The sequence below is a fragment of the Oryctolagus cuniculus genome, chromosome 11 (assembly GCF_051225735.1).
Source record: "Oryctolagus cuniculus isolate XC-2025 breed Fujian yellow rabbit chromosome 11, ASM5122573v1, whole genome shotgun sequence".
NCBI lineage: Eukaryota > Metazoa > Chordata > Mammalia > Lagomorpha > Leporidae > Oryctolagus > Oryctolagus cuniculus.
In genome coordinates, this window is record NC_142877.1 from 13,684,012 (window position 1) to 13,700,913 (window position 16,902).

At 48.9% G+C, this 16,902-nt stretch overlaps 1 protein-coding gene across 5 annotated transcripts in view; it reads left to right on the plus strand.

The window, feature by feature from the left end:
* The window catches only part of WFDC3 (WAP four-disulfide core domain 3), a 46,530-nt gene that overhangs the window by 4,151 nt on the left and 25,477 nt on the right, over positions 1-16,902 (plus strand). For all 5 annotated transcript variants that reach the window (XM_089307917.1, XM_089307916.1, XM_089307914.1 and 2 more), the window contains 2 exons: positions 7,474-7,605; positions 10,373-10,553. In XM_089307917.1, the coding sequence (XP_089164043.1) occupies positions 7,474-7,605; positions 10,373-10,542 (302 nt within the window). In that variant the 3' untranslated portion in view covers positions 10,543-10,553. The remainder of the gene's footprint in view (positions 1-7,473; positions 7,606-10,372; positions 10,554-16,902) is intronic.

Below are 16,902 nucleotides of genomic sequence, written 5' to 3' on the forward strand. Positions count from 1 at the left end.
AGTATATTCTTTTTAAAGATTTATTTATTTATTTGAAAGGCAGAATCACAGAGAGGCAGAGAGAGAGAACGCGAGGTCTTCAATCTGCCAGTTCACTTCCCAGATGGCCGCAACTCCTGGGGCTGCACAGATTTGAAGCCAGGAGCCAGGAGCCAGGAGCTTCCTCTGGGTCTTCCATGTGGGTGCAGGGGCCCAAGGACTTGGGCTATCCTCCATTGTCTTCCCAAGCCACAGCAGAGAGCCGGATCAGAAGTGGAGCATGGCCGGCGCCGCGGCTCACTAGGCTTATCCTCCGCCTGCGGTGCCAGCATCCTGGGTTCTAGTCCCGGTTGGGGCACTGGATTCTGTCCCGGTTGCTCCTCTGCCAGTCCAGCTCTCTGCTGTGGCCCGGGAGTGCAGTGGAGGATGAGGATGGCCTAGGTCCTTGGGCCCTGCACCCGCATGGGAGACCAGGAGGAAGCACCTGGCTCCTGGCTTCGGATTGGCGCAGTGCACTGGCTGCAACGCACCGGCCATAGCGGCCACTTGGGGGGTGAACCAATGGAACAAGGAAGACCTTTCTCTCTCTCTTTCTCTCTCTCTCACTGTCTAACTCTAAAAAAAAAAAAAAAAAAAAAAAAAAAAAAAAGTGGAGCAGCCGGAACTTGAACCGGTGCCCATATAGGATGCTGGCATCACAGGTGGCAGCTTCACCTGCTACACCACAGTGCCGGCCCCAATAGTATGAGGAGGAGTAGTAGTAGTGGTAGTAGCTGTTGTTGTTGTTGTTAGTAGTTATCTACTTTTCCAAAGCTCTCGTCCTGGGGCAGGGCTGGTTCCTTCACACGGCAGGATTGTTTGCTGTACCCTTAGGATGTCCTTCTTGGACTGTGAAAAAATGTTTGCTTTTTATTAAGCTCTGACCCTGCCAGAGGTTTGCCTCAGCCAATGCTGGTCTGTTTGGCAAGGTGGAGGGGAGTTTGCCAGGGCACAGAGAAAACCCTGGGACCTGCTCGTAGCGGGCATTCTGGTCTGAACATAAGACTGAATCCTAGCTCTTCTGCTTGCTTGCTCTGTAGACCTGAGCAAGTCCCTGAACCTCAATCATGTCATCTATGAAATGGGAATGAGGATATTTACCTCACAGAGTGATGATGCAATTTAGAAGAAATGCATCGTAAAAGCCTTCACTACACTTGCCAAGCAGTGTTAGTAGCTGTGGAGTTGTACCCAGCACCTCTCTGTTCCGTAGCTGTGGAGTTGTACCCAGCACCTCTCTGTTCAGGCTCCTCCCCACTTACCTGGAGTCTGGCCTGTCCGTTTGCTTCCTCCCTTCCTTATGCATTTAGTCAGTGCACATTGTGCAGCTACCTGCTTGGCATTTGGGTATCCAGTGGTAAGCAAGGCAGCCACGGTGTGCTCTCACAGCGCTCATCCGTGGGAGAGACAGGAAATAAGCAAGTAGACACATGAAGAATGACCACAGGCTGCAGTGTGTGCTGTGAAGGAAACTTAGAATGGTGCAGAGGCTGTGTCTTTTTTAACTCAGAGAATGAGAAGGAGCCGGCCATTGCACGGGCTGCCGCAAGATGGAACTGCGAGAGCAAAGGCTGGGAGGTGTGGAGAGCTTGCAGCTGGGTCTGAGAAGCGGAAGGAAGCCGGTGTTTGGAGGAGAGGAGAGGGAGAGGGATCCTAGTTGAGCTTGGAGTGGTAGGCAGAGCCCAGACTTTACGGGGTGTTCAGGGCTTCTCTCTTAGCCTTTATTCTAAGTACAAAAGGAAGTCTTTGAGGGGTTCTAAAAGCAGGGGGTTGGTCTAGTTTTCATTTAGAAGAGACTGCTCTTTTGATGTTTGGAGAAAGGATGTGGGCAAGTGTAGACGGTGGAAGATGGGTTAAGCAGCCAACGTGGAGGCTTAGGTGCGAGGCGACAATGCAGGCGTGGAGAAGTGGGAGGCTCAAGGTACTTCTGAGTGTGGGGTTCATGGGACCGAGTGAAGACGGATGCGGCTGCAGCCGCTGAGGGAGAGAGAGATGCTAGCCCTCTGCTTGGGCTGTGGATGACGGTGGTGCTCCTTACCGAGAAGACAGGAACTTGGGGAGGACGAGCTTTGAAGATTCAGATTAAGCCGAGAGCTGTCCTCTTGGCTGCCACCCACTCCTACCCCCTCCCCCTGCCCTGCCATGGCCCGCTTCCCCACTCTACGAAGTGTGGCTGCTCTGGACCCCTGTGACTCTTTTGCTTACTACAACACATTCTTTGTATGGATTGATGGAGCAGGCTCTCTGTGTGTCTGGTTGACCTTTTTCGACAAACTCACTGCTGGTTGCACAGAAGAAGAGTTAACATAGCAGAACCAAGGCTGCTATTCCTGGAAAGGCTTGCTGGCAAGGTGGGCTCTTGGCTGGCTCCCGGGAACGTGGATTTGGGAATGTTCCTATCACCCTAACTAAGGAGAGTGCCTCGCTGTACCTAAACTGATTGTGCGAGTCATGTGATGTTGGCTGAGCCTCTTTGCCTTCCTTCTCAGAGTCTGGAATCTTGGTATGTGCGAGGCAGAAGGTGCCTATGTTAACAGCCTCAAATTAAAACCTTGCACACTGAGTATTTAATGAATTTCCCTAGTAGACAACACCTCGCATATGTTGTCACAGTGCTATGCCAGAGGAATTTAGTGGGTTCTGTGTGACTCTACTGAAAGAGGACTCATGGAAAACTGTACCTGTTTTCCTCTTTGTCCTTTTGATGATTTTCTTTTAATTTTAAAAAAAGATTTATGTATTTATTTGAAAGGCAGAGTTATAGAGAGAGAGAGAGAAAGAGAGAGAGACAGAGAGAGAGGTCTTTTTTTTTAAAAAAAAGATTTATTCATGTTACTTGAAAGTCACAGTTACACAGTGAGAGGAGAGGCAGGAGAGAGAGAGAGAGAGAGAGAGAGAGATTTTTTTTTGACAGGCGGAGTTAGTGAGAGAGAGAGACAGAGACAGAGAGAAAGGTCTTCCTTCCATTGGTTCACCCCCCAAATGACTGAAGCCAGGAGCCAGGTGCCTCCTCCTAGTCTCCCATGCGGGTACAGGGCCCAAGCACTTGGGCCATCCTCCATTGCCTTCCCGGGCCACAGCAGAGAGCTGGACTGGAAGAGGAGCAACCGGAACAGAATCCGGTGCCCCAACCGGGATTAGAACCTGGGATGCCAGCGCCGTAGGCGGAGGATTAGCCTAGTGAGCCGCGGTGCTGGCCTGAGAGATATTTTTTTAAAGATTTATTTATTTATTTGAAAGTCAGAGTTACAGAGAGAGAGAAGGACAGGCAGAGAGAGAGAGAGAGAGAGAGAGAGAGGTCTTCCATCTGCTGGTTCTCTCCCCAATCTGCTGCAATGGCTGGAGCTGTGCCGATCCAAAGTCAGGAGCCAGGAGCTTCTTCTGGGTCTCCCATGGGGAGCAGGGGCCCAAGCACTTGGGCCATCCTCTACTGCTTTCCCAGGCCGTAGCAGAGAGCTGGATCTGAAGAGGAGCAGCCGGGACTAGAACCCACGCCCATATGGGATGCTGGTGCTGCAGGAGGAGGACTAACCCACTGCGCCATGGTGCTAGCCCCAAGAGATTTCTTCTACCTGCTGGCTCACTCCCTAAATGTCCACAATAGTCAGGGCTAGTCCCAGGCCTGAGCCAGTAGCCAAGAACCAGAAACTATCTAGGTCTCTCATGTGGGTGGCAGGAACCCAAGTAGGACATTATTCACTGCCTTCTTAGGTACATTTAGCAGGAAGCTGGACTGGAAGTGCAGAGTAGCTAGCACTCAAACCAGGCACTCTTGATATGTGATATGGCATTCCCAAGTGATGGCTCAGCCCCTGTACAACTCCTGCCCTTACCACTGGGCTTTATATGTTGGAAGCTCTGAGCCGAGTGAGGCCCCATCCTGACTGATGTGTTTTTTGGGTGACCCTTGCTGGAGTGTAGGGGATCACAAAGATGTGGTTTAAAGGACATAAGAGCTCATGTCAGAGTTGAAGGTTGGGACCCAGTTTTGCCACCACTGGTCTCAGGCAAATCCTTTCCCAGCTTGGGTGTCTGTCTCGGTATTTCCAGGAGAACAGGAAGAGATTTGGTAGCTCAAAGGGCCCTTCTTGGCTTGAGAAGTTCTGGAATTCTGCTTTTCTCGCAGTAACTGGCCTTCTTCTTTCAGACATGGGAAACTGGAGCCAAAGCAGTAGTCACGATGGGGTGTGGCTGCTTCCTGGGCTTCCACCGCACTGCTTGTTTGCTGATAACTTGGGGTTTGGGTCATGCACATGGACAGTAAGGATGCTCTCCCCGTCCTGGCTCTCAGTCCTTTGTCTCATCCTGGTTCCTGGTGAGGTAACTGTGGGACCCACATCCTATGAGGAACTGAGCTTGCCCAGCCTGTCAAAGCTGGCAGTGAGAGGCAGAGGATATGGTCTCAGGAGATCTCAGGAGCCATGTTTTTGTAATGTCTCTTGGGATGGGGAAAGGCTCAGAAGATAGAATTTCCAGAGAACCGGATTTCAGAGTATAAAGGAAAGACTGTCTAGTGTAAGGACAAGGATGGCGTAGTCTGGCTAGGAGGCAGTGAGGCCTCGTTGATTCCAGATGTGCAAGCTGAGAGACAGGTTGTTTGGCAGGCATTCAACATTAGACCGGCTGTCAGAGTGGTGGGCTCTCTGAGTACTGGTCACAGGGGTGTTTTCTGATCATGTGGGTCTCAGCCCCTCCTCTGAGGGTCCCTTTATTGCTTGTAAAGTTTGGCAAAACCCCAAGGATCACAAGGAAGTCTGGGCTGGAAGAGTCAAGACAAGATCTCTCTGGTCCTGAGATTGAGGGCGGAGAATAGCAGGATGCTCCTGGGATCGGTCGCTTCAGGGCCAGACTCCGTGCGGCGGTCAGATCTGGGAGGTGTGGTGTTCTACGTACCTGATTTGTGGGGCACATGGTGTAACTCCGTGTGGAACTTCTGACACTGAGTTTTTCCAGCAGGCAGGTTTTTATGATCTGGCTTCTCAACTCTTGGACAAAAGACTTTTGTTCATTGTTACATGGATTTCAGCGTTTGTCAAGCAGGTGGGGAAGTGTGGGGAGGTGCATCTATGGGTCCCAGGGAGCATATTTTGTGAATAAAAAATCAATACATATAGTCTGGACTGATCTCACAGTGGCAGAGAAGACTTGCAGTGAGGGCCGATGAGGAGGATCTCAGAGTGCAGGGTTAGCATGCCTCCCTTGTTCTCCCCGGAGTCCAGCACTGGCCTTTCCATCATGACAGACTTCCTGGAGCCAGGCACATGCGACCACACTTACTGTCCTGTTTCGGTTTTCTACAAAGGCTTTAATTGCCTATCACCTTTCCCTTCATTTCAGAAACTTGGACAAGCACTGAGACGAATGAGTCATGGTAGTGGGTTTGTTTGGATGTGGCCTTCTTTGGATGTGTCTGCTTCTGAGGACCTGGCCTGGTGCCACGTGTTTGAACGGCGGGCAGTAGAAAGTACTCACTGCCAGTGAAGATGCTGTTTGTCCTGCTTTGTCCTGACTCATTCTGCACTTCTGGGCAGGCCCTTTCTCTTCTTTGAATCTCCTTCTTAGTGATGATGAAGGGATGGAGCAAGAATGTGTTGGGCTGCACACAACAGTAACTTAACCAAATAGGGATTCAGTTTTCTCAGATAATAGGAAGTTCCAGAGTAGGGGCAGAGCTGGTCAGGTGGCTTCATGATGCTGACAAGGGTGAAGCTGTGTCTCTCTTTCTCCCTCACAGTCCTTGACTTTGTCCTCCTGCTGCTTGCTTCCTGGTGGTAGAAGGCTGCTCTGCCTCTGTGTTATGTCTGTCTTTGGACTGGAAGAAGAAAGAAAGAGAGGGCAATTTGGAAGGGAGATGCCCTGTGTATGGAATGCAAGGGTTGTCCCAGTGATGTCTTGGTTTGTGGTCAAAACCACTTGCAACAGATTATGGAGAAGACCTCAATTTGGCTGGACTCCCTGGGTTTCTATTAATAAATGTTTCAGAGAGCCAGCGCTGTGGCGCAGCTGGTTAACGCCCTGGCCTGAAGCACCAGCATGGGCGCTGGTTCTAGTTCTGACTGCTCCACTTATGATCCAGCTCTCTGCTATGGCCTGGGAAAGCAATAGAAAATGGTGCAAATCCTTGGGCCCCTGCTCCCTTATGGGAGACCCGGAAGAAGCTCCTGGTTTCTGGCTTCGGATCGGCACAGCTCTGGCTGTTGGGGCCAATTGGGGAGTGAACCATTGGATGAAAGACCTCTCTCTCTCTCTCTGCCTCTCCTCTCTCTGTGTAACTCTGACTTTCAAATAAATAAATAAATCTTAAAAAAAATAAATGTTTCAGTTGTCCATAGCTGCATAACAAATCATCATCAAACTTAGTAGCTTAAAACAACAATGGTTTATTCTTTCTCATGATTGTGTGGTTTGCTTGGGCCTAGCAGGGCTGTTCATATGGTGTAGCTGCGGTCACTCAGGCAGTTGCATTCAGCTGGGAGCTCATTGGGGATGTCTACTAGGTTGGAATGACCAGGGTGGACTGTCTTCCTCCATATCCTCTCTCTGTGAGGCCTCACCACTCTGTAGTCTTAGCCCATGCTGTGTTCTGGCATGGCAGTTGGTTTCTGACAGCGGATGTTGTAAGAGGACAAGCCCCAGTATGCAAGTGTCTATCAAAGCTCTGCCTGTGTCATACTTGCTAACGTCCACGTCATATGCTGAAGTCGTGTGGGGAAGCCCAGAGTCCACAGGAGAGAGGACTACACAAAGGCGTGAATCCCTGGAGCTGTAGCTCACTGAGGGCCACCCGTGTAAATGTCTGCTGCAATAAGAAGGAGGGGAGCACAGATGTGGGGCTGGCAGCTAGTGTGTTTGCCGCAGTGGGTTAGAGCTGAGTGGTGGTTTGCAAACTGTGAGTGCTAAAATCAATTCTGTAGTTTATGGCCAGCACTTAAAAAAAAAAAAAGAAAAGAAAAGAAAAGGAGAGGCCGGTGCCGCGGCTCACTAGGCTAATCCTCCACCTAGTGGCGCTGGCACACGGGGTTCTAGTCCTGGTTGGGGTGCCGGATTCTGTCCTGGTTGCCCCCCTTCCAGGCCAGCTCTCTGCTATGGCCCGGGAGTGCAGTGGAGGATGGCCCAAGTGCTTGGGCCCTGCACCCCATGGGAGATCAGGAGAAGTACCTGGCTCCTGGCTCCTGCTTTCGGATAGGCGTGGTGCGCCAGCCGTGGCGGCCATTGGAGGGTGAACCAATGGCAAAAGGAAGACCTTTCTCTCTGTCTCTCTCTCTCACTGTCCACTCTGCCTGTCAAAAAAAAAAAAAAAGGAGAAATGGAAATGATATAAAATGCCAGAGAGCACTGCATATCCATGATGCATATAAATATGTACATTTTACATACACGCACATAAATATGCACATTGAATGCAATGAGGAAATATTTCATACCCTGGTCTCCAATGTTCTGATTCTCTGACAGAGTTTGGCGCTGAGTGTCCTGCTGACCCCCTTCCATGTGAGGAACTGTGTGATGGGGACCACTCCTGTCCCCAGGGGCATAAATGCTGCAGCACCGGCTGTGGCCACACCTGCCATGGAGACATTGAGGGAGGTAAGTTGGTTCTTTTGGGAAGAAATACTGGAGTGTTCCCGTGAGTCCTAGCATTGATTTGGGAGGGAAGCCACTAGTGGTCTCTCTCACTTCCTGGGAGGACCCAGCGTCATCGTTTTTCTTGTGCCGCAGAACCCCCAGAATAAAGGAACTCTTCCCTCTAGGGTCAAAGAGACAGTATTGGCACTAAAATAACTAGGGGATGTATTATGAAAATTAACTGTAAAACTTGTTCTCAGTTTTTTTTGTGTGTGTAAATTGTTGAAATCTTTACTTAGTATAGATTGGGTCTTCTGTGTATAAAGTTAATTCAAAATGAATCTTAATGGGAAATGGGACAGGGAATGGGAGAGAGAAGAGGAGGTGGGGTGGGTGGGAGGGCGGGTATGGTGGGAAAAATCACTGTATTCCTAAAGTTGTACTTACGAAGTTTGTACTCATTAAATAAAAGGTTTCTTTTGGGAAAAAAAAATAAAAACATAAATAACAGATCTAGGGGAAGGCGGGATGGGGCAGTACTGAAAAATCCCTAGGCAGAGAGCCTGGAAGCATAGCTTCTGGTCTTGATCTGCTGCAGATTTGCTCTGTGACTGTTGGCAAACAAATCCCTCTGTTTTTAAAAAAATTTTTATTTATTTGAAAGGCAGAGTTACGGAGAGGCAGAGAGAAAGAGACAGAGACAGAGAGGGAGACAGCGCGAGTGAGCAGAGTGCCATCTTCATCCGCTGGTTCACTCCCCAGGTGGCTGCAATGCCCGCAGCTGTGCGTCTTCCCGGTCTCCCACACAATAAACCCCTCTTTTTGAGCCCACGTTTCTTCATCTGTCAAATGAGGGAGTTTCCCAAGGTCACTGGCATTCAGACCTAATTTTTAGTACGAAGCTTTCCTCCATCTCAGGTGAAATCTTAGTTGGAAGCAACTTATGAGGGTCCTTCCCAAAGTTTGCAGCAAAATGGATTGAAAAGGGAAGTTTAGGGTGAGTGTTTGACTTAGTGGTTCAGACACCACTTGGAAGGGCCACATGCCTCATCCCAGGGCCTGGCTTTAGTCCCAACTCCACTCCCAGTTCCAGCTTCCTGCTAATGTGCACCCCGAGAGGCAGCAGATGATAGCTTAGGTACACGGGTCCCTATGTGCCACCTACGGGGGAGACCTGGCTGGAGTTCTGTGCTCCTGACTTCAGCCTGATGTAACCCTGGCTGTTATGGGTTTTTGGAGCATGAACCAGCAAATGGAAGATCTCTGACTTTCTGCCTTTCAAATAAAAATGAAGATAAGAAAATAAAAGTCACAAGAACAAGATAGGCTGGGGTGGGAGTTATGGCACAGTGAATTAAGCTACTGCCTGGGACACCTACCTCCCATACTGGAGTGCCCACTGCTGGGAGTCTTGGCTGTACTGCTTCTGATCCGTCCAGCTTCCTGCTCATGCATCCTGGGAGGAGATGATGGCTCAGATATGGGGTCCCTGCTACCCACATGGAAGACCCAGATGGAGTTCCAGTTTCCTGCTTCATCCAGGCCTACCTCTAGCTGTTTTGGGAATTTCTCTGTTGTTCTGCCTTTTAAGTAAATGAAAATAAAAACATTTGCAAAACAATGTTTATTTTGATGCAGAAATATTGAAGTCCATTCATGGCTTTTTTTACAATAGGCATTTTTTTTTAAACTTTTAAAGGCAACTTTGTATAGATTTCAACATTTTTTTTTACACCAAGATAACCTTATTTTCTAATTCCATTTTCCATGAACTTTTTGAAGTACCCTTGTATATGAGTATATATACAATAAATAAAAACATTTTGATTGTTATTCCTTTGTTTCTTCAATATTTTTTAAATAGTATGTTTTTTTTAACAGATTTATTTGAAAGACAGAGTTACAGAGAGAGGTAGAGACAGAGAGAGAGGTCTTCCATCTGCTGTTTCACTCCCCAGATGGCCGCAATGGCCGGAGCTGTGCCGATCTGAAGCCAGGAGCCAGGAGCTTCTTCTGGGTTTCCCACATGGGTGCAGGGGCCCAAGGACTTGGGCAGTCTTCTACTGCCATCCCAGGCCACAGCAGAGAGCTGGATCGGAAGAGGAGCAGCCAGGACCAGAACTGGTGCCCATATGGGATGCTGGCGCTTCAGGCCAGGACGTTAACCCGCTGTGCCACAGCGCCGGCCCCAAAGAGTATGCTTTTGAGTGTTCCTTTTGTGCCAGGCACTGGGCAGCTCCCTTTCAAAATCCTTGATGCAGATGTTGTCTTAGTCTCTTTAGGGTCCCAGGCAAAGCTCGAGGCACTGGGGATAGACTTGTTAATGTAGAGCTTACAGTCTATCAGGGAAGATTAATAGATAAATAAGGAATTGTAATAAAGTTTCATGGAGAATGCTGTGGGTGCACAAGGCAGGGGCACTATAATTCATCCAGGGTGGCTGAGAAGGCCTCCCTGAGGAGTGACAAGGCTAAAGTGCAGAAGGAGAGGTGGTGGTCTGGGGGGCTTGCCATCTTTGTCCCCACACCTGCAGAGCTATCAACTCCTGAGTCACTTCTAGGGGACTCCCTCTGGGACACCACGAGAAGACTCTTGGCTCAGAGATTCCTTGAGTCTTACAGATTTCTAGATACCCTGCAGCCTCCCAATTTCCCAGAGAGTTTGGTTTTGATTTAGTTTGGGTCACGGGTTGATTGACCCCGGGCTCCAGGGTCTGGGTTCTAGAAGGGAACCTGTAGACAGCGGAGCTGGCATCCTGTCTTTTTTCCACCTTCCTTTTTCCCCACAGGACGAAGTGGTGTTTGTCCGAACATTCTGGTGGGCCTGTGCATCGTCAACTGCGTGGTGGATGAGAACTGTCCAGCTGGGGAAAAGTGCTGCAAGTCAGGCTGTGGCCGCTTCTGTGTCCCAGGAGTGCTGCGACCTGACCATGAACCCCAACTGGACAGTCAGGTCTGATTCTGAATCAGGTGAGTCCAGTCCGTGGGCATCAACCATGGACTCAGCTGCTGTGTGTACAACGCTGGCTTAGATGCCAGGAAGGGAACTTCTGAAGGCCAAGAAGAATCTCAGTGGAGGGAAAGATCCTACGTTGCAGACAGAACCTTTGTGTACAGTGTGGGCTCATAGTGTTCAGAGTGGGTATGGCTCCCGGGGAAGGGCTTCGTGGTAGAAGTGTGATTTGATCTAGGCCCTGAAGGCTTGGCAGATGTGACAAAGTGGGGCTAGCATCCGGAGACGTGCAAGCTGGCAATCTGGTGATCATTAGCAAGGGCACAGGGGTGGGAGTGAATGTGACATGATGAGGGGGTAGGTGAGGGGTGGGTGACGGAACAGCTGTAGCTTCTGTTTTTGCAAGAGGAGATGCAAGATTGATATCTGAGTGAGTCTTCAATGCCAGTTTGGATTGGGTTGTCCAGGAAGTGGGAGCCATTTAAGGCTTTTGAGAGTAACATGTGCCAAGGCTCTCTGGTGGAGCAGAAAACCAGGTGGGGTAGCTGGAACCAGGAGGGCCCAGCTGTGCCCTGGTATTTCTTCTACTTTCAGAGGTCCTGGCGCCCTAGTGGTCCTGATTTGTCCAGAGCTTTCGCTGACTCTAGGGGGCGTGGCCTGGCAGCTGGGAAGAGGTGCCATCTTGGGGCTTGTCGTCATCCCAGGGCACTCCTGGCCCTCCTTGCCCTGCTCCCCTTGCTGCTGCTGCCTGGAGAACAGGGACTAGCCCTGTGGTTAGGCGGTGGCCGTGTGGTGCTTCTCTTCCCCAATAAAGGCTGCTACTGACCCTCTTGTGTATGCTGTCTGGGGGCTCAGATGAGAGCTCAGGGGAGAGCGAGGGGTTCTGAGTGTGGCTGTGAGATTGTGAGAATGACATTGAGGAAGGATGGCCGATGCATTCTCTCGGAGAACACAGAACGTGGGTGTTGGTTGGGTGTGGCTGTGGGAGACTTGGGTAGAAGCTAAACCTAGGATGACTCTCCGTGGATGTCTGTCTCAAGTCCAGGGGAGAGGGGGGCTCAGTCCTTGTTTTGGGCCCTGTCGACCTTTCTTTTATTGGAGACTGTGGTTTGGAGGCAGAATAGGGTTGGGTAGCTGGTTTATTGTAGTTGCTTGAATATTTTCTTTTTTTTTTTTTTTTTAAGATTTGTTTATGTGAAAGGCAGAGTTACAGAGAGGCTGAGAGAGAGAGAAAGAGAGAGAGAGAGAGAGAGTCTTCCATCCGCAGGTTCACTACCCAGTTGGCCGCAACGGCTGTAGCTGCGCTGATCCGAAGCCAGGAGCCAGGAGCTTCTTCCAGACTTGGCCCCTGCATCTGCATAGGAGACCTGGAAAAGAAGCTCCTGGCTCCTGGCTTCGGATCGGTGCAGTTCTGGCTGTTGTGGCCAGTTGGGGAGTGAACCAGCGGATGGAAGACCTCTCTCTCTCTCTCTCTGCCTCTTTGTAACTCTGCCTTTCAAATAAATAAACCTTTAAAAATTTTTCTTTTTTTATGTGTACAAAGTGGATAATGTCATACCTTGAAATCTTTCGTGTCATCATATATATTCTTTTAATAAAATTCCACAAAATGATTAATGTATTTAACTAGTCGTTTCATTAAACAATATTCTTGTACGTATATATAACAGTCTATTTTTGCAGATAAATCTGGATAGTTCTTTGTAGTAGAATTCTAATTTCTTAAGTAGAACCCATACTTTCTCCCTCAATTAAAAAAGCGCTCAGTGAATGTTTTTGAATGAATGAAAGAATGATTGGAGCTCCTTAGTGAATTAATTAAGAATTCTTTGGGTCGTCCGAAATAGGAAATCCAACCAACAGTGGCTTAGATACAAAGACTTAGTTACAGCGCCTGTTGGGGTACAGAGGGACACAGTATACATTTGCCATAGTAACTGTATCCATTTCCAGCACCAGTATCTGTGATACTGGTGCCCGGGCTCCTTCCTTCCTTCCCCAGCATCCTTAGTGTGCTGGCTTTTGACCTGGGCTGCTTACCTCACGGTGCCTGCAGCTTCTGCCTCAGAAGTTGCCACGGGGAGGCTGGAAAGCAAACGTCTTTAGAGGGGAATGGGCAAGCAGGAGTGTCTTCGTTAATAAGACTTCATGCCTGGGGCGAGGGGAGGGACCTGCCTGGACATAAACATTGAGTTTCTATTAGTAAGGGAGAAGGAGGGAATACCTTTTGAGTAGGTAGTTAATAAACTGCATGTATCATATTCCTCAAAGGGCATATGGATTTGAAAGCTGGATCAAATTTGCTGAGTCAGCAGGGGCTGGTGTTGTGGTGCAGCACATTAAACTGCCCATCAGAGGCCGGTTCAAGCCCCAGCTGCTCCATTTCCAGTCTGGCTCCCTGCTAATGTGTCTGGTAAAGCAGTGCTTGGGGCCCTTCCGCCCACGTGGGAGAAGCGCAGTTGGAGTTCCAGGCTCTTAGCTTTGGCCTGGCCCAGCTACGGCCATTTGGGGAGTAAACCAGCAGATGGAAGGTCTCATTCTCTGTGCCTCCCTGTCTCTCTCTGTCACTCTGTGTTTCAAATAAATTAAAATAACTTTTTTTAAAAAGTTGCTGAATAGTCAGAGCTTTTAAAGCAAGAAAAATGTAGATACCAGTACTCAACCTTAACTATCACAAAAATGCTTTGATAATAACCAACTTTAATGGAAAAAGGTGAGGTATACCTTTGAAATGAAACAAACAAACAAACCCTATTTCTGGCTATGTTTTCACATTGACATGAGATTCTGGTTCCTGCTGGGCTCAGAACACTCATCTTTTGGAGTAGACATATGTCAATGTTGCCTGATTCCAAAGAGTGGCAGACAGGAGCCTCACCCTGGCCATCCCAGGGACAATTATAGCTCCAGGCTCATGTTGCAAGGGAATCTGGAAGGGCTAGTATCAGGGTGGTGGGCTGGCTTGTCAGGTCCCACTGCTTTGCTTATCATTTTAAAACCTTTATTTTCATTTTTTTCTCTGAAAGACAGAAAAAGAGAGACAGAGAAATCTTCCATCCATTGGTTCACTACTCAGCTGTCCTCAACAGTCAGGGCCGGATCTGATTGAAGCTAGACACCTTGAGCTCAATTGAGGTTTCCATACTTGAGTTGTTGTCTGTCTCCTCCAGGGTGTACATTAGTAGGAAGCTGGAACTTGAACCAGGCACTCTGGTACGGAGTGCAGGCATATCAAGTGGCAACTTAACTGCTGTACCAACCACCCATCCCTTGCTTATAATTTTACTGCTTACCAAAAAAAAAAAAAAAAAAATCACAAAAATACATGTACATAGTTTTATAAAGGCAGTATGGGAGACCTTTCAATGAAAACTAACAGTTTGGGAATCTTCAAATACTGCAGGATGATTTTCTGTGACTGGAGAGGGAGGGTGAGTTCCAGTTGCAGCTCAGGCTGAGCAACAGAGAGCCGTCCCTTCCAGGTCGGCTCTTCCAGGCTGGGGCAGCCTACCCTTAGGTGGAAGCTTGCTGCCTTACCTACAGGTGGCAGTGTTGAGAGACAGGAGAGAGGGGAGAGGAGGAGAAGAGGAGAGAAGAGGGAAGAGGGAGAGGAGGGAGAAAGAGAAGAGAGGGAGGTGGAGGGGAAGACAAGGAGGAGGAAGAGGAGAGAGAGAGAGAAGAAAAGGAGAGAGGGAGAGAGAGAAAGGGAGCGAGCACTGAAAGGCTGACTTTGAACTTGGGGTTGTGTTGGAACTGGAGGTCAAGGGCTGAGATGGGGCCAAATTCTGGTTCTCCCCTTCCTCTAGGCTTTCCTGGGCAGCTTTCCTTATACCTCTCTTTCCTCTGGGCTTACGTGCATTCCAACCTCACTGCTGGTCCTGATCCTACTGCCCAGCCTCCTAGCCTAAAATCAGCCTCTGACCAGGTTGGAAGGGCGCCCTCCTCCCTGTCTCTGATCCTCAGCTTTCACACAAAGGGCAGGGATTTCTGGGGCTGACACTTGCTGACCCTCAAGCGTGGACTGACAGACCTTCCCTTGACCAGCATCAGTGGGTCTTGCAGCTCCTCCTTTCTTCACCCCTTTCCTTGGGTATAGAAATCCCCATGTGTGCCCGAAGCCCAGGTGAAAGTGGAAAAGATTCTTGGTTTTATTCTCAGAACCAGTGCTTTATTCTCAGTACCACTAGAGGGCAGCAAAAACCCAAGTCACAGACCACTTCCAGGCAGGAGAAACAATGACATTCTAGAAGCCCAGCGAAAGGAAAAAACTGGATAATTATAGCCAAATTGTCCTTCAAAAGGGTTTTCTTTTTAAACTAATATATAGGGGCCAGAGCTGTGGCATAGTGAGTAAAGCCGCCGCCTGCAGTGCCAGCATCCCATATGGGCACCGGTTTGAGTCCCGGCTACTCCACTTCCCAGCCAGCTCTCTGCTATGGCCTGGGAAAGCAGTGGAAGATGGCCCAAGTCCTTGGGTCCCTACACCTGTGTGGGAGACCCAGAAGAAGCTCCTGGCTCCTGGCTTCGGATCAGCGCAGCTTCAGCGGTTGCAGCCATCTAGGGAGTGAACCAGCAGATGGAAGACCTCTCTCTCTCTGCCTCTTCTCTCTCCGTAACTGTGACTTTCAAGTAAATAAATAAATCTTTTTAAAAAAATAAACTAATATGGGGCCAGCACTGTGGAACAGCCGGTTAAAGCCCTGGCCTGAAGTGCCGGCATCCCATGTGGGCGCTTGTTTTGGTCCTGTCTGCTCTACTTCCGATGCAGCTCTCTGCTGTGACCTGGGAGAATGGTGGAGAATGGCCCAAGTACTTGGGCCTCTGCACCTGCCTGGGAAACCTGGAGGAGGCTCCTGACTCCTGGCTTCGGATGGGTGTAGCTCCAGCTGTTGCAGCCATTTGGGGAGTGAACCAGCGGATGAAAGACCTCTCTCTCTGTCTCTGCCTCTCTCTGTAACTCTGTCTTTCAAATAAATAAAATAAACCTTTAAAAAAATAAACTAATATATAACTATATACTCCTAATATCCCATAAAATGCTTGTTTCCTTTATTTTTTCTATTACCTTTGTAACTAACCCGTATGTAACACAGTAACTGCTACAGAGTAAGTATCTAAAAATGTTCAAACTGGACTTAATTTCCATTATTTTTGAATCTTTTCTCTTACTGAATCTCCTCTTTTCCTTCCAGTGTGTGCCCTGAGACATTTGACCAGCCCGTTTTATATCTGTATGCATTCTTGTTCTTTCATTTGACGGTTCCTGATGGGACGCCCGTGGGCTCTGCATGCTGAAGCTACAAAGAGCAGTCGCCCAGGGTCCCTGCCCTCATCTCTCTCCCCTTGCTCACTGTTTGGCTCTTCCACTCTCTGGGCTCATACCTTTCTTTCACACTCCACTTATTTTAAATACTCCCTTCCATTTTCTTTTATTTTTCTGTTAAAGATTATTTACTTGAAAGGAGGGAGGAGAGAGGAGAGATCTTCTGTCTATGGGTTCACTCCCCAGATGGCAGCAGCAACCAGGTCTGGGACAGAGTAAAGCCAGAGCCAGGAACTCCATATTGGTCTCCCTTGTAGATGGCAGGGATCCAAGCACTTGGACCATCTTCTGCTTTGCCAGGCCGGTAGCAGGAAGCTGGATTGGAAAGCAGAATAGCTGGGACTCCAACCAGCACTCTGATACAGGATCCTGGTACTGTAAGCAGCAGCTTAACTTGCTATGCCATAGTACCTGTCCCACCCACCCCACCCTTTTCTGATACTCTCTTTGGTAATATGGTTTGACATAATAGCTTATATCACACTAGGCATTCCACAGATAAACGTTATAACATCTCAATAAAATGTGAAAAGTAACTGTCTTGAGGCACTAGAGAGTAGCCACAATGAGGAAGGAACTGGGCCACATTGACCGTCTCCCCTAGACACCCTCTCTGCTTCTCAAGGCTCAGGGCTGCAGCCCGCGCGTCTCATGGCACGTGCAGGTGGGGTTCAGCGGTGTCCTCAGCGCCGGAGCCACGCGGATGTGCCTCTCTCCCAGTGTGTGCTGTCTCTCTGTTCAGGTTTAAATCCTATCTTGTTTCTTTTCAAGTACTTTTTACATTCTGTTGAGATGTTGTAATTTCTATCTGTGGAATACTTAGCCTGACACAAGCTATTATTCTGTTGTCAGAACCCAAGTTCCCCAACTGATCTTTTATTTTATTTTAAAAAGGATTTATTTATTTATTTGAAAGGCAGAGTTACAGAGAGGCAGAGGATGGGATGGGGGGAAGGAGGAAGGGGAGGAGGGAGGGAGGGGGAGATGGAGGGTCTTCCATCCACTGGTTCATTCCCCAACTGGCTGTAGTGGCTGGAGCTGTG